This window comes from Candoia aspera, chromosome 1 (genome assembly GCF_035149785.1).
Source record: "Candoia aspera isolate rCanAsp1 chromosome 1, rCanAsp1.hap2, whole genome shotgun sequence".
Taxonomy (NCBI): domain Eukaryota; kingdom Metazoa; phylum Chordata; class Lepidosauria; order Squamata; family Boidae; genus Candoia; species Candoia aspera.
This window is the reverse complement of record NC_086153.1, coordinates 278974749-278998819: the sequence shown is the minus strand read 5'-3', so window position 1 is coordinate 278998819 and position 24071 is coordinate 278974749. Positions and strand designations below refer to the sequence as shown.

General features: G+C 37.0%; 2 protein-coding genes across 2 annotated transcripts in view; both read right to left on the bottom strand.

Moving 5' to 3' along the window:
- The window catches only part of LOC134507557 (cytosolic phospholipase A2 zeta-like), a 30672-nt gene extending 18210 nt beyond the window's left edge, over nt 1–12462 (bottom strand). Inside the window, exons 1-9 of the mRNA XM_063318311.1 lie at nt 12295–12462; nt 10910–10982; nt 8055–8191; nt 6938–7075; nt 4329–4372; nt 3730–3772; nt 3502–3568; nt 2295–2467; nt 1531–1644 (exon numbers count right to left, since the gene is read on the bottom strand). Of these exons, the coding sequence (XP_063174381.1) occupies nt 1531–1644; nt 2295–2467; nt 3502–3568; nt 3730–3772; nt 4329–4372; nt 6938–7075; nt 8055–8191; nt 10910–10982; nt 12295–12462 (957 nt within the window). The remainder of the gene's footprint in view (nt 1–1530; nt 1645–2294; nt 2468–3501; nt 3569–3729; nt 3773–4328; nt 4373–6937; nt 7076–8054; nt 8192–10909; nt 10983–12294) is intronic.
- Nucleotides 12463–19213: 6751 nt separating this feature from the next.
- The window catches only part of PLA2G4F (phospholipase A2 group IVF), a 28912-nt gene continuing 24054 nt past the window's right edge, over nt 19214–24071 (bottom strand). The window contains exons 16-20 of the mRNA XM_063289901.1: nt 23626–23733; nt 22908–23102; nt 22427–22593; nt 21060–21246; nt 19214–20115 (exon numbers count right to left, since the gene is read on the bottom strand). Of these exons, the coding sequence (XP_063145971.1) occupies nt 19889–20115; nt 21060–21246; nt 22427–22593; nt 22908–23102; nt 23626–23733 (884 nt within the window). The 3' untranslated portion in view covers nt 19214–19888. The remainder of the gene's footprint in view (nt 20116–21059; nt 21247–22426; nt 22594–22907; nt 23103–23625; nt 23734–24071) is intronic.

The following is a 24071-nucleotide window of genomic DNA, read 5'->3' as shown; positions in this document are numbered from 1 at the left end:
AATAAATTTTTAATCATAAGCTTAAAAATTTAAAGAGTTTGAAATAAACAGCAAAAAGCTAAATAAGATTTTGATCTTAGAAAGTTATAAATGGACTAAGGGTCCAGATAAATTAGAACTATAGAAACTATTTTACAATAAGATTTTGGAATTAATTATAAAGAACAAATCGCTTCTCATGGGAAATAGATGTTTTGGTTTTTGCAAGACATAACAAAGATAAGTAATTTTATGATTTTAAAAACTGGACACTTGAGAGGACTAAAGATTCTGAGCAGAGGAAAAAAACACAACCCTACCTTTTGTGTTAATTAACTGGGACTTATAAAATGATGCAAAACATTTTAACATTGAAAATACTAAAGGAGACTTTTGACGAATGGAGCCAGAAATTAGTAGCCACAATATCAACAGTGTCAGTCATGATGTCTGCCTCTGCAGATAGACTAAGTCCAAAAGGTTTTCCCAGTTATAACATATGGCTGTGAAAGCCAGACCATCAAAAAGGCTGAATGAAGAAAACTGTATGCCTTTGAACTGTGGTGCTGGAGAAAATTGTTGAGAATAACTAGGAATGAAAGAAGAACAAATCATTCAGTACTAGATAAAATAAAACCAGACTTCTCATTGGAATCATGAACAATGAAGCCAAAACTGAAATATATTGGAGACATAATGCAAAGGTAAAGTCACTGGAGAAGACTCTGCTGCTTGGAAAAATTGGAAGTGATTGAAAAAAGCAAACACAAGGCAAGATAGATACTATCACTGATGCCACAAGCATGAGTTTATGCTTAATTTATGCTTAATTATCTCCATGTGTAGACTACAAACTTAAATATCTTGTCACAGCAGCTTCCATACTCCTGGAGAAATATTTTTCCATGCTAGCATTACAAAAGATATTGCAAAGAAAATCACACATCACCATAATAGAGAGCCAGTTTGGTGTAGTAGTTAAAGTGCTAGCCTAGAACCCAGGAGACTGTGAATTCTAGGCCTCCCTTAGGCATGAAAGCCATCTGGGTGACCTTGGGCCAGTCACTCTCTCTCAGCCCAGCCCACTGCACAGGGGTGTTGTGGGGAAAACAGGAGGCAGGAGTATGAGGTTATGTTTGCTGCGTTGAGTTGGCCAAAATATAAAAGGCATGGAACCCTATGCTATTGAGACAGAGAAAAAATTGAAATAGAACAAAAATAGAAGTTAAAGTTTGATATCAATTAATAAAGTAAGAAAAGCAGAAAATTATGCAATAATAAGAGAAAATATATACAGAACTCTTGAATAAAAGTTTGATTGCACAGATTATGAAAATATCAATATAAAATGAATGCGGTGCTAGGTAAAAGAGCCAAAGGTTGTTTACTGGAATCAGAGGAGATATAATGGAGGAATGTCCTCTCTCTGAGATGCTGAGGTCTGGGAACATGAGTAAAGAGTACTTTTGCCAGCAACATTGTACAGTACAGCGTCAGCACCCGCTGAATTGACTTTTCATATCATTTTGACACAAGGACTTAAACACTTACCTTTCCTAGAGGTACAGTCAGTTCAACTTCCTTTCCAAGAGGGAGTTCTGAGATTGGAATAATTCCATTCCCAACCACCGAGGTCTTCACTTGTAAATCCTCACTCCATCCCTCCTAGGAACCAAACAAAGTTGCTGTAAATCAGATTATACAAAGCAAAGCTACATACATGCCTGAGAGAAGTCCATCGAGAAAGAGGAAAATGGGACCACAAACTTTGGTAAAAGGCCAATGTCAGCAGCAAAATGCCTACACTACTCAGGGCTGTAAAGCCCAGGAGAACAGAAGCATTGGGTCTTCTCAGGGGCTAACTGCTACTACTGCCTTTCCTGCCCATCCCAAATTTTACAGGTGCAGTGTTTTTTGTTTTTTGTGTTTTTTTTAATTATTCTGGGTGGATAAATTATTCTCTGGGGTCCACAGAGAAGCAGTAGTAACTAGCACTCAGCAATGGGGCTACACTGCTTAACCACATTATTCTGGGTTCATTTAAAAATATTGTTCAGAACTCAGTGAAATGAAATTGCATGCTTAAAACAGAGTTGATGGATATATTTTAAAAAGTCGCTGCTTCATACATAGCAGAAGAGATACTACTCAGAATTTACTTAGGTTCATCTTATGAACCTGCATCAAATTTGTGTTTAATGTTTACACATAGAACACATATGCACAGCCCTTATATATACCTAACTATCTATTAAAATGGTGACATTTGTTCTGAGTAATAATTGAGGCCCTAGCAAGCAAAGGCACTGTCTTACCTCTAGCATTGCTGTGGTTTGTAACAATTCCAGGTTCAGGTGAGAAGACACTTCTTTGTTCACATGAAAGATAAATGGGATCTTCTCATGGTTCTCTTCTAAATTTATTCCACAGAACATTGTTAACTGATTTTCAAAGGACCCTGGTACTGATAAGTTAATTTGGCAATTGTCTGAAAGTGAAAAGAAACTTTAAAACCAACTGGTGTTTAGGAAGGCCATAAAAAGATGGCTTTTCCACAGAGCCCTGGGGACAGGATGGTTATAAGTCAACCCTCTTGTCTAGTGGGGGGGGGGGGTGTCTGTATGTTATTGTTTTGAGTATTCCTCAGAAGCCAGAGTTATTGTGCTTGTAACTTAATACAAGTTTAATAAATTGTTGTTGTTGTTGTTGTTATGTTGCTTTGATTAATTATAAAGAGGGTCTGTATGGTACTCAGAAATTTTTAGGGATTGGAGAGGCATTTAAGTCCTAGCAAATAAATAAATAAATTTTATGGTGAAGAAATAATTCCTTATTGAAGTAACCCAAACACAAAAATCGAATGATACTAAGCAAAAGAAGGGAATTCAGAAAACTCAGACTATGCCCAAACATGGGTATATCTGAACATCTTTTTCTTTCTTTATTTTGAATCTCTCTCTCCTGAAAAATTCTACTGTATTACCAGAAACAACTCTAAGCAAATTGTACCCTGATACAGTAAGCAAGTACTTTCCCTTTCAAAAAGGTAAGGCAGCAAAGACTTCAGCTGACTGGTATAATATGTTACAAGTCACAACATCAGAAGTCAGAGAACTGGAAAAAAAGAACAGCAGCCATCAAGCACAACTGGTAAAATCTCTTTATAAGAAACAAAGTTCCAAGCTAAAGACATTCTTTGAGAATTTAAGTTAGAATTCTGGGAATTTTAGGCCAGCACATCTAAGGATGCCAGATTGGGAAACATCACTGTAGCAAAAACAACGAAGTAAGGCATCCAGCAAAAATCCCAATGACATAACAGCAAAGAGGCAGATTTTTGCCATCCAGATCTGGGAGCCCTAAAACAAGAACCCTAACCCAATCTAAGCTATGCAGGTTTGATTCCCATTGGCTATGGGGCCTGAGGCAAAGACAGAGCTTAATGGTTAATTCTCTCCAGATAAATAAAAGCTCCAGATAAATAAAATAAAAGTAAAAGGATTGTGGTTACAAAGGACCTACCCTTTATTATCCATGGAGCCATCTTACTTTTATTGATAGTTCCTTTAATACACAGACAAGGTTGTGCCTACAAGGGAAAAAAAACAGCAACATTCCAATGGGGGGTGGAAATGGATATGCAAATTTGTTATTCTTTTTTTTCTAGGATTAAAAAATATTGTTAAGATTTATATATAAATCATCTATTTATTAACAGTCTTAATAACAATTATTGTTCCCTTTACTCACCACAAGAACTCCATTAGTAATGACCTTAGCTGGAGGATGCTTGCTGTGGAAATAAAAGTATTTGCTTATTTTTATGCTTATTGGTTGTTTTATATTATGCTTCTAATACACCCAATAAGCCAGTTTCTTTGAGTGGACTGCAAAGGTATTTACAACATTAAAAGATTTCTAAAAACATTTTCAAATCAAAATAACAGTAAAACAATGAAAATGATAATGTTCAATTGATACATAAATAACCCAGAAAAGCTGTACAATTTGCAATTCCAGTGTAGGAATCAAACTTGAATCCAAAACTATAGAAACAGAGAGAAAAATGGGAAATAGCTGGAAAACCTAAGTATACCAGGCATGTCACCCTCAGGAGGGCATTACATTAGAAAGGTTTTGGACCAGCTTTCAAAATTTGGCTAATATGCCCTACAAAAATAAAGGAGCATTCCTGGAATTCCTGTGATGTCTGTGTCTTGACATGACCTGCCATGAAAAGATGACAAATAGTTGCAATGCCCCAATAATACTTAAAGTTTAAATGAAACATCAATTAAAGAATAAGTCTGCATATTATTACATCATGATGGAGGAAAGGGACACTTTACCTTTTTTCCAATGAAAACTCAACATCCAGTTCTGCTCTTTTCTCCTTGAAGAGTGAGACAAAAGGTAAGTTAAAACAGTGTAAGGTCTAGCCCCAATTTAATTCATTGCTGCACACAGATGCTCACACATACCTCTATTTTCATAAATAATTGTTAATATAGCTCTGTCTATATCAGTATTAACTAAAGCATATAAAATTGTACCAATGTAGCTGTTCACAGCTTAGTTCCTTGTGTTATCATAGACCATATTACTGAATTAACTTCTTGTGACTGATTCAAACCACCCAGTTCATTTTAAAACAAAAAAACAAAAATCACATCATCTCCTACTGAAAATATTGAGCACTTTTCCAGGTACCAGTAAGTAAATAATGTGATCCAACACTTCTGGAGAGCACCAGGTTGAACCTGGTTATATTACAAATTAAACTTGTCTGACTCACAAACAAGAGTTCAACTATTTAGAATGATGTTTCATTATATTGATCCAGGTGTAAAACAGGTTACCATGTTGTGATCTATAAAAATATATTGTAAATCCTGGGAATCTGAAAAATGTAGTGTCACTACCTTCATCTATTTAACTTCTCACTCTCACTCAGAAGGAGGTTCTAACCTCTAACTGACATGCTAAAGGATGCCAATGGACAAATCTTAACTGATTCCAAGAAGATCAAGCAAATATGGAAGGAGTATATGAAAATTCTATACAGGAGAAATGTCAATATCCAAGATTCTTTAGAAGATATCCCCTAGTTACCAGAATCTCTAATATTTTAATATCATTTTAGAACAAGACTCCAGTCATTACCAAGTGGGAAGGCTAAATACCTATATCAAAGAAAGAAGACTTCATAGAGTGCCCAAACTATCTCAAAATATCCTTAATTTCACATGCTAACAAAATAATGCCTAGGATCGTCCAATGCAGATTAAATGAAAAGGAAGATGCCAGATGTTCAAGCTGCTTTTTAAAAAGCCTGAAGAATGAGACATATTAATGCTGATGCAAACCAGATAACTGAAAAAGCCAAAGAATACCCAAAGGAAATCAATTAGTGCTTCATTGATTATAGAAAGTCCTTCGTTGTGTCCACCATGTCAAGTGTGGAATGTCCTCATGAAAATGGGAATCCCAGAACATCACATGGTCCACATGCAAAATATATTCATGGGTCAGGAAGCCACAATCCAGGTAGAACAGCAAAACAGATTGGCTCCAGGTTAGCAAAAGAGTGAGACAAGGCAATATACTTTTCCCTTATTTATTCAAACTATATGCTGAATATATCTTGCGGGAACCTGGATTGGGAGATGAGCATGGTTTTAATCGAAGAGAATATTTGTAGCTCAGGACTGAACTGTGGAGTCCTTGGTGCTCTCTGAGCCTTGTTGTTTTCTTGCAGACACTTCATTGCCAGACTAGGCAGCATCATCAGTGCGAAAAGGGAGTGGGCCTTGCTCTCTGTTTATATACAGTGTATATAACTGTTGTTTACCTCTATGTGCCTGGTGTTAATCTTTGCATATCTGGGTGTTGACTGCTGGTGAGAAGATGTTCTGGGGTTTTAGCTTTTCTGTTGTCTCTTTTGAATGGTATGTAAATGTTGTTTACCTCTATGTGCCTGTTGACAAGTCAGACAAGTCAGCCATCAACAGGCACATAGAGGTAAACAACATTTACATACCATTCAAAAGAGACAACAGAAAAGCTAAAGCCCCAGAACACCTCCTTGCCAGCAATCAACACCCAGATATGCAGAAATTAACACCAGGATTAACACCAGATGAACAATCAAACAGTACACAATATCCTAATCAAGGAACTATTAACCCAGTCAATCAACCAAGCAGCAAACAACAGCCTAATCAAGGAACTACCAAGAAGCCTCTGGAGAAGGCTCTAATGCTGGGAAATGTGGAAAGAAAGAGATGAGGAGGACCAGCAGAAAGGTGGATGTACTTAGTTACAGCAACAATGCATGCACCACTGGAATATCTGAAGGACCAGGTTGGGGACAAATTATCCTAGAGAAAATCTGCCTATGTGATCACTATGAGTTGACACTAACTGGATGCCCAGCATCCATCAAGCAACCTCTCTCCTGATGTCAAATCAGTATTACGGCCAAATTGCCTTCTGTGGCTATAGTACAATTAGAAAGCTAAAGCTTTCTGAGAGTTTGAAACGAACATTGTCCTTTTTCTAAAAACTATCTCTGCCTCAAGAATCAATGTGTAGCAAGTACATACTATGTTTAACTTCTAGCCATTATATAATCCTGCAAATATTTCCAGGTGTCACATTTAAGAAGAAATACCTTCTCCATGCACAGATGTGTCAAGGCACATCTCAAACATTTCTCATAGATGAGAATGGAAAGTTCAAAACCTTTGACCTCAGCACACAAAAGTTTCTACATGATAAATAACTCAGATATTGCCATAGTGGCAATAAACTGGTCATATACTCAGTTTTAGAGCAATTTCCCTTAGATCAATAATTGTAGAACACTAGAATTATATGGATCTAAGTAATATTGAATAATTCTTGCACAGTTCAAACTCCAACATATGCCTTATTTACATTACAAAGCGAGTCTCACCTCAGAATTAAGCACAAATGTATGTGTCAGATTCTGCCCCACGGCAATATTACTTAGGTCAAAAGCAACGGAAGTATCGTAACTGTTCAGACTGCTCAGCAAAATGCCTCTGTTGTAGAATGATAACTCCAGAATATTCTGCAAAGGGCAAATGAGAGCCAATTTTAACAAGTAACAAATATTTTCCCATTTACTTATGCTTAAACTGTTCTCCATTGTACTTCTTTCCTGTCCTTGCTCAATGCTCTGTTAGTGTTATTGTTACCACACTTCAAACACACGCAAGCTATCTTTTTCTACACATCACACTTTTCCACTCTTTTTAAAGCCTTTCTTTCACAATACAGTATCTATTTGCCACTCCAGAAAAGAGTCAATTTGCTTAAAAGTGAAAGAGTGACAAAGCCAAATCATATGCTATGAAATATTTCATGAGTTTAGGCACCTGCTAACAATTATTCATAGCTGTTTCATCATACGTTGAACTTTTTCAGCCCAGCAGTTAGTCCTTTTTTGACACTGATAGACAAAGCTGGTGGTCAATCAGTTCATTAGTCTTTCTGATGCTATATCTTTTTCACTCACACATGCACCTAAATGCACCAAAATTCTTCCCCAACAGAAGGAACAATGACTTTAAGTTCCCCTTGTATTAATAAGTTACCCAAACTTGTCCTTATTGCTGGTGAAAGGAACATGAGCATGGTTACAACATAGCAATCAACTACTAGTGCACATAACTGATAGCCTGATATGGAATTATTCAAAATATACATCCAGCTGGGTTAGTGAACATGGGCAAATTTGATGGCCTGAGCAGTGAAAGGTTGTCATTTCCCTAAATACTGGTGAACAAATCAGTCATTAAAGCAAAGGTGTTTGTGAATTACTACTAATCCAAACATTGTCTAATCTGTCATTATTATATTTTCTGTATTTTAATACAGAATGTTATGCAGAAGTGAAAATCTCAGCAGGTTACATTGTTCACCATAGCTTTGTAGTCCTGTCAAGAATGTGACATACTGTACATGACATAGATGAGTAGACCTTGTGTGACAAAACTTTGCTTCTCTGGGATAATAACAGTGATAGGAATGATAAAGAACAAGCTCACCTTTACAGCACTATGGATTCGATATTGGAAAGTTTCATTCCATTCAGGATCACTGCTGTTATAGATAACTGGAGTTCTTTTTATCAATGGAGATGCCGTTGGAAGTTTCAAGGCCACATAACAATCTGATTTAGACACTAATCATGAAAAAAACAATGCAAGGATAAGAAAAGCCTAGAAAAGCTATTTTTCCTCATATATTCAGTAATAGCATTTTGCAGTCTCTCCCAGCTAAGTAGGTATGAAGAGAGACCAAAGCTGAAATCCTAAACCCAAACAGAAACTACAGTACAATCAGTAGTATTTATTTCTGAGTAAATACTGTTAACACAATGGAGAAACTTCCTACCACCTGTTGAAAATAAGTGATTCTGCTGTTTAAATAAGGGTTGAAATTTTCATGCCATACTTGGTTTGCACAATACTTTGTATGCAGGGGAGGTGTTGGACAGTCTAAATGATGGATTTCCATATGTATTTATTCTATTTTTTCTCACCACTTCCCTTCAGACTTTCTCCTTTCCATGTAATTGATTAAGTGCTTTTTTTAATGTCCAGAGTCCTTTGTTTAGAAGCATGCCATGTGCTTGTACAGATGCCTAATGGACCATTTTTTTCTCCAAGAACTCAACTACTATCCTTTATACTTCTGTATTTCATTGGCAAAAATTGCATTTCCTAAAAATTGGACATACATGTTTTCTAACACTAACTGGGTTTGCTAGGCTGAGACCCTTCTCAGCAGAAGTGTGTACAGAGGCAGATGAAGAGGGGAATAGATTATTTAAGCAGTGCCAAGCTGATGTGATGTAAGCTTCTTTACTTTAGTATGTATGTCATGACATCACAGACATGTATGAAAGGGTGGAGCTCAGATCATGATGGCAGAATGGAATCAGAATGATGAAAGCATCAGATCTTGTGGATGCCTCTGCCCTCTGGTGAACCTAAAGAGGAACAAGGGGAAGCAAAGGACAAGACATCCCGTACATAACAATATCTTATGAATGCCATAACTTGCCTACTTGCAACAGGCATTTGGATGCAAAGATATAAGAGTGGTATTTGAGTGATGATATTATTCTGCATATGATATTATTTTGGCATAGTAGCAGTTTGCTGCAGACACTGCTGCTCTTATTTGTTTTATATGAGTTTTTAAATCATACTAGAACACTATTCAGTTCTGTCTGGAGTGGAATCAGTGGGCTTAAGTATGCAACTCTCTAATGGACCACAGTGACTTAAAAAAAAATAGAATCAGTATGCCTTAATCAAATTGGCTCTCCAAATGTATTCATGTGTATAATTTCCAGAATTCCCAACTAGCAGATGGAATTAGGAGGGTTGTATGTCAAAATATCAGGAAGCTACAAGTTGGGAAAAGTTTTTCTAGTATGGCATATGAATTCTAGTTACATTTTGGAAGGGGGAAAGCAAACATCTAACTCTACAGATCTTTCTCTCTAGGTCCTAATTTAAATATGAATCCATTGCTTGTCAGGGAAATCCCTTTTTTCCTTTTTCCTTCCTACTTGATTAAGAGTAATTTTAAAATAATCAGGTGAAAAAAGCAGACAAAGCTTTTGTTGTTGTTTATTCATTCAGTCGCTTCCGACTCTTCGTGACTTCATGGACCAGCCCACGCCAGAGCTTCCTGTCGGTCGTCAACACCCCCAGCTCCCCCAGGGACGAGTCCGTCACCTCTAGAATATCATCCATCCACCTTGCCCTTGGTCGGCCCCTCTTCCTTTTGCCTTCCACTCTCCCTAGCATCAGCATCTTCTCCAGGGTGTCCTGTCTTCTCATGATGTGGCCAAAGTATTTCAGTTTGGCCTTTAATATCATTCCCTCAAGTGAGCAGTCTGGCTTTATTTCCTGGAGTATGGACTGGTTTGATCTTCTTGCAGTCCAAGGCACTCTCAGAATTTTCCTCCAACGCCACAGTTCCAAAGCATCGATCTTCCTTCTCTCAGCCTTCCTTATGGTCCAGCTCTCGCAGCCATATGTTACTACGGGGAACACCATTGCTTTAACTATGCGGGCCTTTGTTGTCAGTGTGATGTCTCTGCTCTTAACTATTTTATTGAGATTTGTCATTGCTCTTCTCCCAAGGATTAAGCGTCTTCTGATTTCCTGACTGCAGTCAGCATCTGCAGTAATCTTCGCACCTAGAAATACAAAGTCTTTCACTGCTTCTACATTTTCTCCCTCTATTTGCCAGTTATCGATCAAGCTGGTTGCCATAATCTTGGTTTTTTTGAGGTTTAGTTGCAAGCCAGCTTTTGCACTTTCTTCTTTCACCTTCATCATAAGGCTGCTCAGTTCCTCTTCGCTTTCAGCCATCAAAGTGGTATCATCTGCAGACAAAGCTTTAATTTCCATTAATCAAATAATAACTGCATATTGTTGAGATGCTGAAGCAAACAAATGGATCATCACGCAAATCAACTCAGAATTCTCACTTGAGGCACAAATGACCAGGCTCAAATACTACACTTTAGATTATGGCAGATTATGGCAGATGGTGTGAAGACCTAGCTCTCTAGAGAAATCTATAATATTGGGGAAAGTAGAAGGAAAGAGAAGACTAAGATGGCCAGTAGCAAGGTGGATGAATTTAGTTGCAGTGGCGATGGATGCACCATTGCAAGACCTGAAAGACCAGCTGGGGACAGATTGTCCTACAGAAAATCTATCTATGTGGTTGGTAAGGGTTGATACCAACTTGATGATCCATAATTAATTGACATGCTGTGAGGAGCAAGCACATTAATTTCTATATCTTCAACAACAGAATCCATTGGAGTTGGGTGGCCTATAAATTTAAATAAATAAATAAATACATAACTTACATAGATCTAGGCCATGGATGTTTCTGGCTCTGAGGATTTTTACTGTGAGATTATAGTAAGGGTGCACCTCAAACTGAAACAATAAGGAAGATAATTCATTTTAATTTAAGCAAAACAAGAAATATGTTTGAACAAGCCTGGCTCCTTCTAGACTCCTAGAATTCTCAGCCTCTGAGGTCAATATGTACTGTGCTAATTGTGAATTCTGGGAGTTGCATTCCCACAATTTCTAGAAGGCTCCAGGTTGGAGAATGTAAGAGACAACATGTAAACATGAAGACATAAGTATTACTAGCAAATGTATATTTTAATTTAATGGCCAATTTAAATAATTACTGGTTATTGCGTAAAAAAGGTATAGGTAACCTGATATCCTCCAGATAATTCTGACCTGCTCCCACCATCATAGCAATGGCAAAGAACTGTGGGAGTGATAGTTCAAACAATACGGAACACACCTGAGTGCTATCCCTGGGTACTTTAAATTAATAAAATAGCTTCTTTTATAATGTTAAAAATAATGGAATAAACCAATGAAGATCATCAATTTAATTAGGTATGACTATCTCAATATAGTACAGTAGATTTGGTCAGAGAAATTTCAGAGCTTTCTAGGGTTGACAACAATTCAGAAATGGTTTATCATTGTTTTTTCTCACTGTATCCTTGGGATTTTCTATCCAAGCACTAACCAGACCCAGCCATTCTAAGTTTCTTAGATCAGCTAAGATCAGCTGAGTGCTGCCCCCTGCTATAAATAGTGCAGTTAACTGGTAAACAAAAGCAGTTAAGAGTAACCTGGCAGTGGAATCAACAGCTCAGGGAAGTAGTGAGCTCCACTTCATTGGCTGTGTTCAAGAAGAGGCGGATAGCCGTCATGGGAGACTTAATTGGGATTCTTGCACAGAACAAGGAGTTGGATGTGAGGAGCCATATGGCCCCTTTCAACTCTGGATTCTGTAGGTGGATTTAGTTACGTTCTTATTATAATAAGAACAGAAGTTATTTCCTCTAACCCAGGGTTTCTCAACCAGGGTTCCATGGAACCCTAGGGTTCTCCAAGAGGTCACTAGGGGTTCCCTGGGAGATCATGATTTCTTTAAAAATTTATTTCAAATTCGGGCAACTTCACATTAAAGAGGTGTCATTCTTTATTCTTAGTTTAAGAACGCTGTTAATGCATATATACAGGCCTACACATGAAACGAATATAATAATTTTGTAACTTGTGGCCTATATTTGAGCCTGAATGTGCAGGGCTTCCCCAGGAGGCCTGAAAAATATTTCAAGGGTTCCTCCAGGGTCAAAAAGTTGAGAAAGGCTGCTCTAACTCAACACTTGCCTGAGAATTTACTAAGAATATAGCTACATTGATATTCACATACTTCCATGTCCTTTTTCTTGATAACATTAACAGCCAGAAGTGGCAGCATTCGAGTTGATAGTCGGCCAAGCATCGCTGAATGCAGTATCAGAAACCAGGCTGAAGAACATGCTGAGCCTGTATTAAACACAGTGAAAGTGGAAAAGCTTTTGGTGTCACTGAGTAGCATTATGTCCTATCCTATCATTTAAGTTACCTTCTGCAGCTTACTCTTACTTCTGCCTCTCTAAAAATAAAAAATAACAAAAATGGTCTACAGAGAGCTGTAGCGTTTGCTCTAAGACTTCAGTGAAATATGTGTTCTCAACCAGGAAATGCCAGCTGTATCTAGCATTCTTTACTCAGAGACTATCTTTTAATTAGGGCACAATTTACTCCATAGAAGTTATTTTTTATACCAACTTCTTACTAACTTCTTACTAACTAGTAATAACTAGTTAACTTGTAAGAACTTATTGTTAAACTGGTTCTTACTAGCTTTTTTACTAGTTCTTATTAACCAACTAACCAACTTACTTACCAACTAGAAAATAACTTTTATAGAGAAGTTATTTTCTATACTAAGTTTATTTTCTATACCAATAGGTATAGTTAAATGTATAAAAGTTATTCTCTATACCAACAGGAAATAATTTTTGTAATTCCTAGGGAAGGAAAAATTCAATTTGAAACAGTAGCAGCAGACTTAAAGTACAAAGTACATGGCAAAATATGTCACAATGCATGCATATTATTTCTGGTAAGTTCTTCTCCATTCTAAATATACTGCTACAGAGAAATCCTAGAATTATCTATATTTCTGTTACAGATTTTGAGCATCACCTGTCTCAAAACATTCCACCCATCATTTCTTGCTATAATTAATAACTATGGGTGTCAAGAGTGGAGGAAAGCCTATGAATTTCCAGCATGGTATGAATTATGATATTTGAACTATGTGTGCATGTCATGTTGCTATTCATCCTTCAAGAATTAAAAATGGAACTGATTCATAGGTTAGAAAAATACACTTATTTTCAAGAGAGCTTGGGGAGCAGGTCCTGTTTCTCACATGTAAACAAACCACAGTCATTCTACACATGTGCAAGCAATTTAAAGATTTGAAGTTGTTTGATCTACTAGTCCAATTTAAGGGGAATAGGAGGAAACCAGAGAGTAAGACATAATGGCCATGTTCACATGACATTGCTGATTGAGTCATTCCTTTCCCAAGCCAGATGGCCATCCTCCAAATGCTGCTATCATGTGAACCAAGATGACTCAATCAGTAATCCATCAGCCCCCTTTTTCAACCCATTTGGTCATATAGTGGAGGGGAACTGAAATGATCACAGACAGCAGTTGGAGAGTGCCAACATCTGCAAAAAGAGAAGGAATCAGTGGCATTCTGCTCATAAGAGATGTGTCTGTGTGTGATTATTGAACAAATAGTCTGAAATATGTCTAATTAACCAAATCTGTTTACATACCTTTATATTCACCATAAATAAGCTCACTAATAGAAATATATAAATTGCAGGTATATTAAGATCAAACTCTTACTGGCTATGCATTTTGTAACAAAGGTATTTTTTGTATATATAAATGAGATAAATAAGAAGATAAAATTATAGTATGTATTCCTCACCAAATAAATAATCAAAATCGAGCTAAGTTTCAACATACAGTTATATACTGCAAAAGACCAATCCACAGGGCCACATTAATATCTATTTCTGATAGGTTGAACCAGACTTTGATATCCAGATGGACTAGTTTTGTGTGGAATCTTTTAACTATAATTCTGAAATTAAAAAGAGGATTCAGTACAGACTGAATTAAAATTTGAAAACCACTAGTTTGAAATTCTGTCGAACTCTCAGATATTTGAGAGCTGTACCAGCTGGTTTCAAGTATTTTGTTCAAAGAGTCCTCTTCTTTAAGATGAACTAAATCCTACAGTGGCTTGACAACTCACAAATATTTCTAATGGAACCCACTACAGGCAGTGTTTAAAATGAGGAGTCTTACATCTGAATGTACTTCTGCAGTAATGGAAAACAATTCTACTTTTACACTGGGAGGTTCCTAATTCTCTTAGTGCTGTTCCCACTACAGCACTGTAGTGGGATTTGGAGTGACATTGCAGAAGATCATTGTATTTCAAGGAGTGTAGCAACATCTTTTAACTTCTCCTTCATATTAAGAAGATTCTACAAGCTTAGCATTCATTCTGGGCCATGATGATGTTTAACTTGCTTGTTTTTCACACCTTGTAACAGATAAGGTGTGATCTCCCGTGTGGGGGAGATGGGTGGTGATAAAAATTTGATAAATAAATAAAGATAAGGGAGGAATCTTAGCACAGCTATAGTGTATCAGGGAGGACACCAGGTTACTTAAGTTGGCACTTGCTCATCTGTACAGTTGTGGGGGTATGATGGCTCAGCAGTTAAGACGGCAGGTCTGTTGACTAGAAAGTTGCAAGTTTGGCAGTTTGAGACCCTAGCCCCACATGATGGAGTGAGCTCCCGCACTCGCCCCAGCTCTTGCCAACCTAGCAGTTCAAAAGCATGCAAATGCGAGTAGATAAATAGGTACCACTTCGGTGGGATGGTAACAGCGTTCCATGCCTGTCATGCTGGCCACATGACTGCGGAAGTGTCTTTGGACAACGTGGGCTCTTCAGCCATGAGACGGAGATGAGCACCACCCCCTAGTGTCGGACATGACTGTGCAGGGGAACCTTTACCTTTACCTAGCTGTACAGTTACCAGACTCTACATCCCAGGTGCTGTCAGTTTGCAAGACGAACAGGAGTACCATCTAGCTGTTCGTTGTCTGGTGCAAAATAGGAATAAAAACCCTGGTTTTGTTCCTTGAGTGGGGAACTTTGACACATACTCGGTACTGAGTGCTGTGTGAATTGGCCATCTTGTGGTCTCTCTGCTGTTGTTCTACTGGGGCTCCCAACAGCTGAAGGGAGATTTGTTATCATCTTGTTTGGTATGTTATGCTTTTGTGTTTCTGTTTAAACTGCCTGATAAAGTTAACAATAAAGCTTAAAATCTCCTTATATACTGGTGTGTTTATTGTCTCTAGATCCTAAAAGAACCAATTGCCTGGCACTTGGCAATACAGGATTTGCCATGGAGGTTCACAGAAAAGTGGGACACGGGCCTCAGCAAAAATCAAGGGTCCTGGTTATCTGAGGAGAGAAAATACTTTGCACTCACAAAAAAAATGAGTTTAATAAAAACCACTATTTGAAGCATTTATCATAAATAGTTTCCAATCTAGTCATTGTTAATACTCATCTTATTGGGGAAAACCTATCTTAGACCACAAAGCAAAACAACAGACCTCAGGGGAGAAGTGCCTGGGATTGGGCTGGTTCAGAGCTCCTTAACTGAAACTAAGTGACTCTTAGTAGGTGGTTCTAACAGAATGCTACCTTTGCTAGAAATTCTAACTGTCATCATTCAAATGTCTGAGGTGGGGAATTGGCTATGGTCATGGAAAGCTTGAATAATAAATATATCCTGATATTAATCATCTGGGTGGGCTTCAAAGGACCACATACGCAGGGTCAGCCAAACCACTAGATGTAATGAAGTAGCCAACTCATTGGCCAAGCTCCCAATCTCTAGCCTGTAACAGCATCCGTAACAAACTGCAGTGCCACCTAAAGGACTTTATGAGGGATATCATCATCATGCAAATACAATTGTATATTTGTTTCATGATGTCTGATCCAAGCATGTTGGCCATTGCATTTGTGTGATGAAATCATCAAGTACATGTGGTCATTTGCCCCACCTTGCCTGCCCTGTGGATGTCCATGTTACTCTCTTAATTTGCTGCTTCCTAGAGCAACTTGCCATTCCACTGGTAGCACTACATGTGTCACTCTGAGGTGGTCTTCAAAGTGATTCATTATAAAGTGGTTGAGCTGTTTGTATGCTCAGTTAACTCTATGGCCTCTTCGGTAGTTTTTCTTGGGTTGGCCTGTGTATAGAGCAAATGTTGTCCAGTTTTTGATCAGTACCAGTAAATTCCTTAGTCTACATGCTCAACTGAAAAGGCCTTACTACTATGATAGCTTGTTGTTGTTATTATGCCAATTGGACAAATGCAGACCAATCAGGGAGTTTTAAAGCTTGGTCATAGATATAGAACAATTTCTACAATGCAGTAGGAGGGAGAATTTAAATCTTTCTTCCCCAATCATGATCCTAATTAAAAAACAAAAAGACTTTGCAGATTAATGTAATTCCCAGGATACTTTATATTTTGTGTGGAAGTCAGAGAAAAAGAGAGAAAGAGAATATTTTCAAAAACTCAATACACTTTTTCATAAATTTCTATGGGATTCTTCAGTTCTAAAGATACCTTTGAAAAATATGTACTTGTCAGTTAAAGATGGGGATTTCAGTTTCTGAATCTTGAATTATACCATTATGCATACCTTTTGACTAGTACCAAATTTTGGGTATCTTCATATATTACAAATTTTCCTTTCTGGCCTATTCAGAATAATAGTTACATGCAACAACTTTAATTAATTTGGAATTCAAAATATAATTGATTTATTGTATCTCCTGTTACTATTACATAGACTTGAAAACTGTGGTATGTTATTTCTGCATACTTGCATTTTGCTCGTTTTTTCTGCTAAATTGATGCTATAGGATAATCCAGATGTCAAAATCGATTAAAAATGATTTTATGAACTTTTTTTTATGGATGCAGGGATCTTTTCACTAAATCAACTAGTGGATTGTAACAATGATTTTTAAAATCATTTTCTGTATTAGAAAATAAATACCATTTGTCAGTTGCCACCCACTGGCCGTATTTGTTATTACCATATTTATTGACATCTCATTGTGGATCAATGGCATTTTCAGCCTCTGAGAAACCTAATTATTAGAATGGATCCATAAATCCTACAAGACTAAAAAGCCAGTAATCAAATCTTTTTAGTCAAAGGACAGTCATGATAGAATCTAGAAACATAAACCGAGATCAGGTAACAAGCAAAGGATAATGAGGCTTCTGTGGACATTATTCCTGTCCCAAATTAGCTTTCATGTTCCAGCTTTAAGCATCCATCCCAATTTAACTGCAGCTAAGTACAATCCACATCACAGATCTAGACTGGAATTGCGGCATGGATGACTCTGTTTAAAATCTTTCCTTCTGCACTGTAATGGCAATGAAGGAGCCTGACACTGCTCTGTTCCTGGAAGGCAAGTGCAGCGTTATTGGCCTTCTCTGTAAAACTACCTTCCACAGGAAATTGCTTGGCTCCCACTGTCATCCATTACCACTACCATTAAGTAGTCCTCACTTAATAACCATTTGTTTAGTGATGGTTCAGATTTACGATGGTGCTGAAAAACCAACTTATGACCAGTCCTCACACTTATGGCCGTCACAGCATCCCCATGGTCACATGATCACAATTTGGGCACTTGGCAACTGGTTCACATTTATGACCATCACAGCATCCTGTGGTCACGTTATCACCATTTTCAACCTTCCCAGCCAGCCTCCAGCAAGCAAAATCAATGGGGACTTGCCGATTCAGTTAACAACCATGTGGTTCGCTTACCACCTGTGGTAATTCACTTAACAACCACAGCAACAAAGGTCATAAAATCAGGTCTGATTCACTTAATGACCACTTAGCTTAGCAACCAAAATTCTGGTCCTAGTTGTGGTCGTTAAGTGAGGTCTACCTGTAACTGTCAAAGTTATCTTATGATGGGAATGTTTTATGAGGTTAGTGTTTAATACTGTATTTTCCTTTGTAATTTTAGAATGAATGTTTATTGTTAAATGGTTTACGGGGCTTAATTAAATGCCTTAAGGGGCCCCTTAAGACATTATTAGACCTCTTGGTGGCTTTCAATGCCACCCACAATGGTATCCTTCTAGACCACCCGCAAGAGGTGGAGTTTGAGGCACTGCATTGCAGCACTTCCATTCCTTCTTAAGTGGCACTTCTAGTTGATATAGTGACTTCAATCAGAGGTTCATATGTTTATGATAGCCAGGCGTATATATTCACACCAGCGCTGGACTGGGGATGTTGTGGAAGTCCTGGCCCAGTTCCCTGAACTGGGAGAACCTGGATGGGTTGAAACAAGTTCACATTAAATCTCAACAAGACAGACCTATCCTTTGTCAGTAATCAATCTGGCTTGATCCTGGTTCCAGATTGTTTCTGGATGGGGTCCCACGCTCACTGAAGCCCTTATAGCAACAGCATGTGGAAGCTGTGACCAAGGGGCCTTTACCAGCTGATGCAAATAATTACAGGCTTTTTTGGCTGGGGGAATTCTGGGTGTTGAAGTCCCTCCATCTTAAAGTTCCTGAGGTTGAGAAACATTACTCCAGGTCTTTGAGATTTGAATATTCTCTCTTACTTTCACCAAGTCAAACCACTGATCTCAGTAATTACTCTAGAAAGGCAGTTGCTCATGGCCTCAGCTGCCCAACATCTCACAGGGTCTCAGACCAGCTAAATCTGAACAGTAATGTCTGTTTTTGAAAAATGTGAATACAACCATTAAAAGCTACAGCTCGAATAGTTTTCCACAAACATCAAGGACGTTCAGCTTTTTCTGGGGGAAAAAATGTTGATTTGGCCTTTGATTGCTATACTGGGAGCCATACTCCAAAATGTTGTGGGTGGAACCCAGGCAAAAACAAAATCTGATTTATATTTACATTTAATTAAAATTAAATATAATTAGCATAATTGCCCTCCAGATTATTTAACACATTGCCGTCAACAATTTGCAGGACTAAGGCTTTCAATTATGCATCTCTGATGTAAATCCACTGAATGAAAATACAAGTTTACCAAATGTTCACAATTACAGTTGGCACTTATAAAAATAATTTTATTATGTAGAAAAAGTACTCTTGCATTTTTAATAAAATAAACAAAACTTTGTGGAAAACATGAAATATGGCTTCTTATGAAAAGCAAAGTGTCATTTCCTGGAACTTTCAAGAAGAGTGTCAAGATTTCTCTCCCAATTGCTCAAGAATCAAAAATGGCTGAAAATAACAATCTGCTACACGTTACTTTTGATAGTATGAATGTTTCTTCAAAGGTTTCAACCTTCTAAGAGTAGTAGTTGTATTCCATAATCCAACATAAATAGCATCTCCACAAATCATAACCATAATACGTTTGTTCATAGTTACACTGAATTTCTTATTCATGAAAACCGCCTTAATCAAATTTTCTTCGCATTTTGATCATGGGAAGCTCAGGAAACAAGAAAGTGTCAGTTTTCATTATATTTTAACTATCAGTCCAGTAGAAAACAAGGCTTTATAGATCACATGAGAAGAGAAATATTATCTTAATTGAGCTGCTAGGGGAAAAAAACTATGGATAAATAATACTTTAATGTATCCAATAATTAGCTGCAGCTGACATAATAATATGTCTCTGGATTTTCTTCAATATATAAAAGGAACCTTTATTCCAGTGGAATAAATACATGTGCCATATCCATTCACATAAAAGGATACTTTGTAAGTTTATTAGGCCTTCTTAAATCTTCTGTAAAGAACTGCAATTCAACGTGTTTTCAAGGAAGCACTTGGGTCCTGCTTTTTAGCTTTCGTTTGCTTAAACCCAGACTTAATGCTTTCAAAATAGCATCTATGTTATTCAGTACATTATAGCAATTCAATTGTACTAGTCTGTCAAATTCATCAGATGTGTAGGTAAAGTTCAGTGTCCTGTATGGTGAATCTTTTCCTTCAATTTGAAAATCAGCAAAGGACTTTTCCTCTTCCGATTCACGTTCTATTCCTGTAAATAGTGGAGGGAATAACATACAGTCTGTGAGTATTAAATGTTAGTTTTGTTCTGAGAGGTAGATTTCATCAGTGTCTAGACCAGTGTTTCTCAACCTTGGCCACTCGAAGATGTCTGGACTTCTACTCCCAGAATTCCCCACGGCTGGCTGGGGAATTCTGGGAGTTGAAGTCCACACATCTTCAAGTGGCCAAGGTTGAGAAACACTAGTCTAGATCTATGACTCAATGCACAACCATATTTACTCCAAGTGGAGCAAGTGTCATCCTTACTCCAGTTTCCCAAGACAACAACGTGCCTAAATAAAGCACATTATAAGTATCCGTCATTCATAAAACAACACTCTGAAAAATTTCATCATTTCATTCTTTGCATGGAAGCAATTTCCCTGTGTCCCACATTTGGTTCTGCTTTATAAAACAAACCTGTTCATAATGTTAAAAGGTATATGGTATAGATTCTTTATAATGTGCAAATACTAGTGCTTTTAGAACAGCCTTGCATCACCTCAATTCCCCAAATATTGAACTACAATTTTTATTCCCAGTCAGCACAGGGAACATGGGATCATGGGAGCTGTGGTCCAATGTCAGTTTGAACACCAAAGATGGGAAAATGTTGCTTTGGAACATCTCATTAGTTAATTATAACCGCTGAAAAATTAAATCCATAATAAGCATGTGTGGTGGAACTGTTTCTGAGCTTTAAGAGCCTTATTCACATGAGATTTAGGAATCTTCTATTTGGATTTGTGAATTTCCAACTTTGTAAAAGAATGCTGCAATGACACCCAGTTTACCTCCTCATCCAAACAGAAAGCCCTACAACGAATTCATGACAACATCAAAGTCTAAGTAAAATATTCAAGCAATCCAACATTCTGCTAGAATTGATAGCAAGATCCATAAAAAATGGGGAATTAATTAAAGATTTCATACCTGGCTCTTTGTATTTACGAAATGTATCATTCACCAGAGGGAAGTGAAGGACTATGGGAGCCTTTGGGTTCTCAGCATCCATAAACATGTAACATTCCTTAGGACTTTCTTCATCTTCTTTATGAAAAGTTATTGGTGGGAAAGGAATGTCACGTTCTCTGCAGTATCTTTGAGTTAACTTCAAGACCTGTAGTCACACAGTTTTTAAGCAACTATTAGGGTCTTTCCCCATATCTGACCACAATACTAAGCTAATCCCCACAAAAGGAAGTATTGGAACTGAATTTTTAAAAAGGATTTTAATTCACCTATTGATACGATGTGTCTTTTAACAGTCACCTACCTTCCAAAGTGATTTTCACAGTAAAGACTGTTTATAGAGAGGACTCAACCAATATTATTCTCCTGAACTAGATGATAAATTATTCCCTGAATACCTCCAATGAGCCTAAACTAGAAAAGGAGCTGTAAAGCACAAAGGAGCTGTACACAAAGCTCAACAGTTCTGGAGAATAATTCATACTAGAATGAAACAAATCTTAAAAGTTGAATTTACTTTTCAAACTGCAATGTTCTTAATAAGTTTCATTAAACCATATATTCCTACAAAGTATACTGAACTGGCTTTGTATAAGTGAGGTGTTGCAAAGATACTTTATGCCTTTTATTGGAAAGGAAGAATGGCTAACTAAATTGTGGGAGTAGACTTCAATGTCTAGAATAACTCTGTATCTTAAAAGAAAATCTAACACTGAATTTCATTTAATTTGAAAGCCATTTTTAGACAACCATTTAATATATGGATTTGTACCACATCCAAAATTTGGGTTCCTCTTTAGAAAAGTCTTAATATTTCAGTTTTATAGGACTCCTTAAATTAGAAAAGACTTCTAGTAGCATGGACATAATTTATCATCCACTGTTCCTGATATTTGTATTCTGCTTAAAGTTTAGTAGTGATTTTCACGTTTTTAAAACAATATAATATACTCCTCCCCCCCCAATATAATATATTCAGTTACCTGTAACTACTTAATTAAATATTGAAAAATTATAACTTTTATGATACCATACATCCCTTGTTTACTCACCTGATTCTACTCTTTTATCCTATAAAGAGAAGTTTTTCTATTTATATATTTTTCTTTAAATGTTCAATTTTATTTTTTTTAAAGTAAACCACAACTCAAAATGTTTAATAGATGTGCTTACTGACTTTAACCCAATTTGAATATACATATAAAATAAAATTAACATCTTGAAGGATGATGAATCTTGAGATGAACTATCTTGGGATGGATGGACATTGGAAACTTCACACAGGGACTGGAGCAAAGAGCAATTCCCTTTGTACTTATGTATCTTACCTCAAATGGTGCTTCCCAAGAATAATTAAATGATAAAATCACATCAACATCTCTTTCTGGCTGAATTACCAATGGAAAAGGAGAATTGATAGAAAAGCCACCATCTACTAGATAAAGATTCTCTTCCATTGGAGTCAACATGTTAGGAAAAGCATCTATATGAGTTTCTGAAAAAAAGCAACATAATGGAACGTTTTCATACTTCAGTCTTACCAGTAAAATGGAGCAAAAACTACAACCTTCTAGGTAATCTAAAATATTTTAGAACTGAATAAAAGTTATTTCTTTTGGGGGGGAGTAACGGGCTAAATTTTAGATCTATCTCATTAATAAGATGATTTGCCTACTGTGCATGTATTTCATATTTAATTTGAAAACCTTGGATTATTCAGATTTTTCTCTTCCCCCACTCTACACCCCCGCCCCCCAAAACATAATTTTTACACCACAAACCTATGGAGACTTTCTAATCCAAAATTACCTTTTGAGATGACAAACTTCTTGAGACTGATATAATCTCTGTGGAGGTATAAACCTTGCATGAAATTAAACGTTTCACCAGCAGTTACACGAGACTTGAAGAAGTCCTGAAAAATTTGTAGTAAGGGTCCACCTGGTATAACCAGACGAGTCTTCAACCTCATTGGATCACGGAAATGGAATCGTCGACAGTCATCTGCAATCACGGACAATACTAAAAATGGTAAAACTGTACAAGTCTATTCATTGAGTCTACCCTGTGAGATGTTAATAGCTTTGGAGTAATCAGGTATTTCAATTAGTATGAAAACTATTTAAATTTTGTGATCCCTTATAATGATTTTTGTGAGCAAATCATTTTCTGATCTCATCTGGATTTGGAAGCTTAGCAGACCCATCCCAGCTTTGGATGGGATTTCAACACAGAATCCCAGGGCTGAAGGTTCCCTGGGATGTAAAATCCATCCTGGAAGACACTTCCATATCACTGCCAAGAAAACTACGTGGCTGTGTCTATATAGTCACCAGGAGTCAAACTTGACTTGAGGACATTTTTACCTTTTTACATTATTTGTTTTAGGTTTTTAAAATTATTATTTATTCCTTGCCTTTTTACGCTGCAGGGTTGGGGGAGTTATAGTTATGAAAAAGTTCATGTATCTAAAAATAAAATCTAGCATAACAGTATTAATTGGCATGCAAATTAGCTTCTTACTTACCAATTATTTTGACAACATCACCCAATGATTCTAGAAAGCTGAATCCTGAGCCAACTACCTTCAGAAAGACATCATCCAGACTGGCAGCAAAGGCACTGCCCCACATCCCTGTAGAGTACCCAAAACAGGGTTTGAACCTAGGCATGCTGTAAGTGGCACTTAGTAGTAGACCTTTAATTTAATCTATGTATGTCCTCCTGTAGCCTCAAGAATTAGCATGCAAGATTATTTCAAAAGAGCAGAGATAAATTAACACAAAGATTATAACAAATTTGTGTTTTCAGCAAATGGCTTTGAAGATACTGCTAATTTCTGGCATTGGATATAACTAGCTGCTTGATTAATTTAAACGATTATGTAAACTACCATGTTTACACATCAGAAAATAAATGCAGGTTATACTTTATATCTAAAATACGCAGTATTATTTATCAGTTAAGGGATAG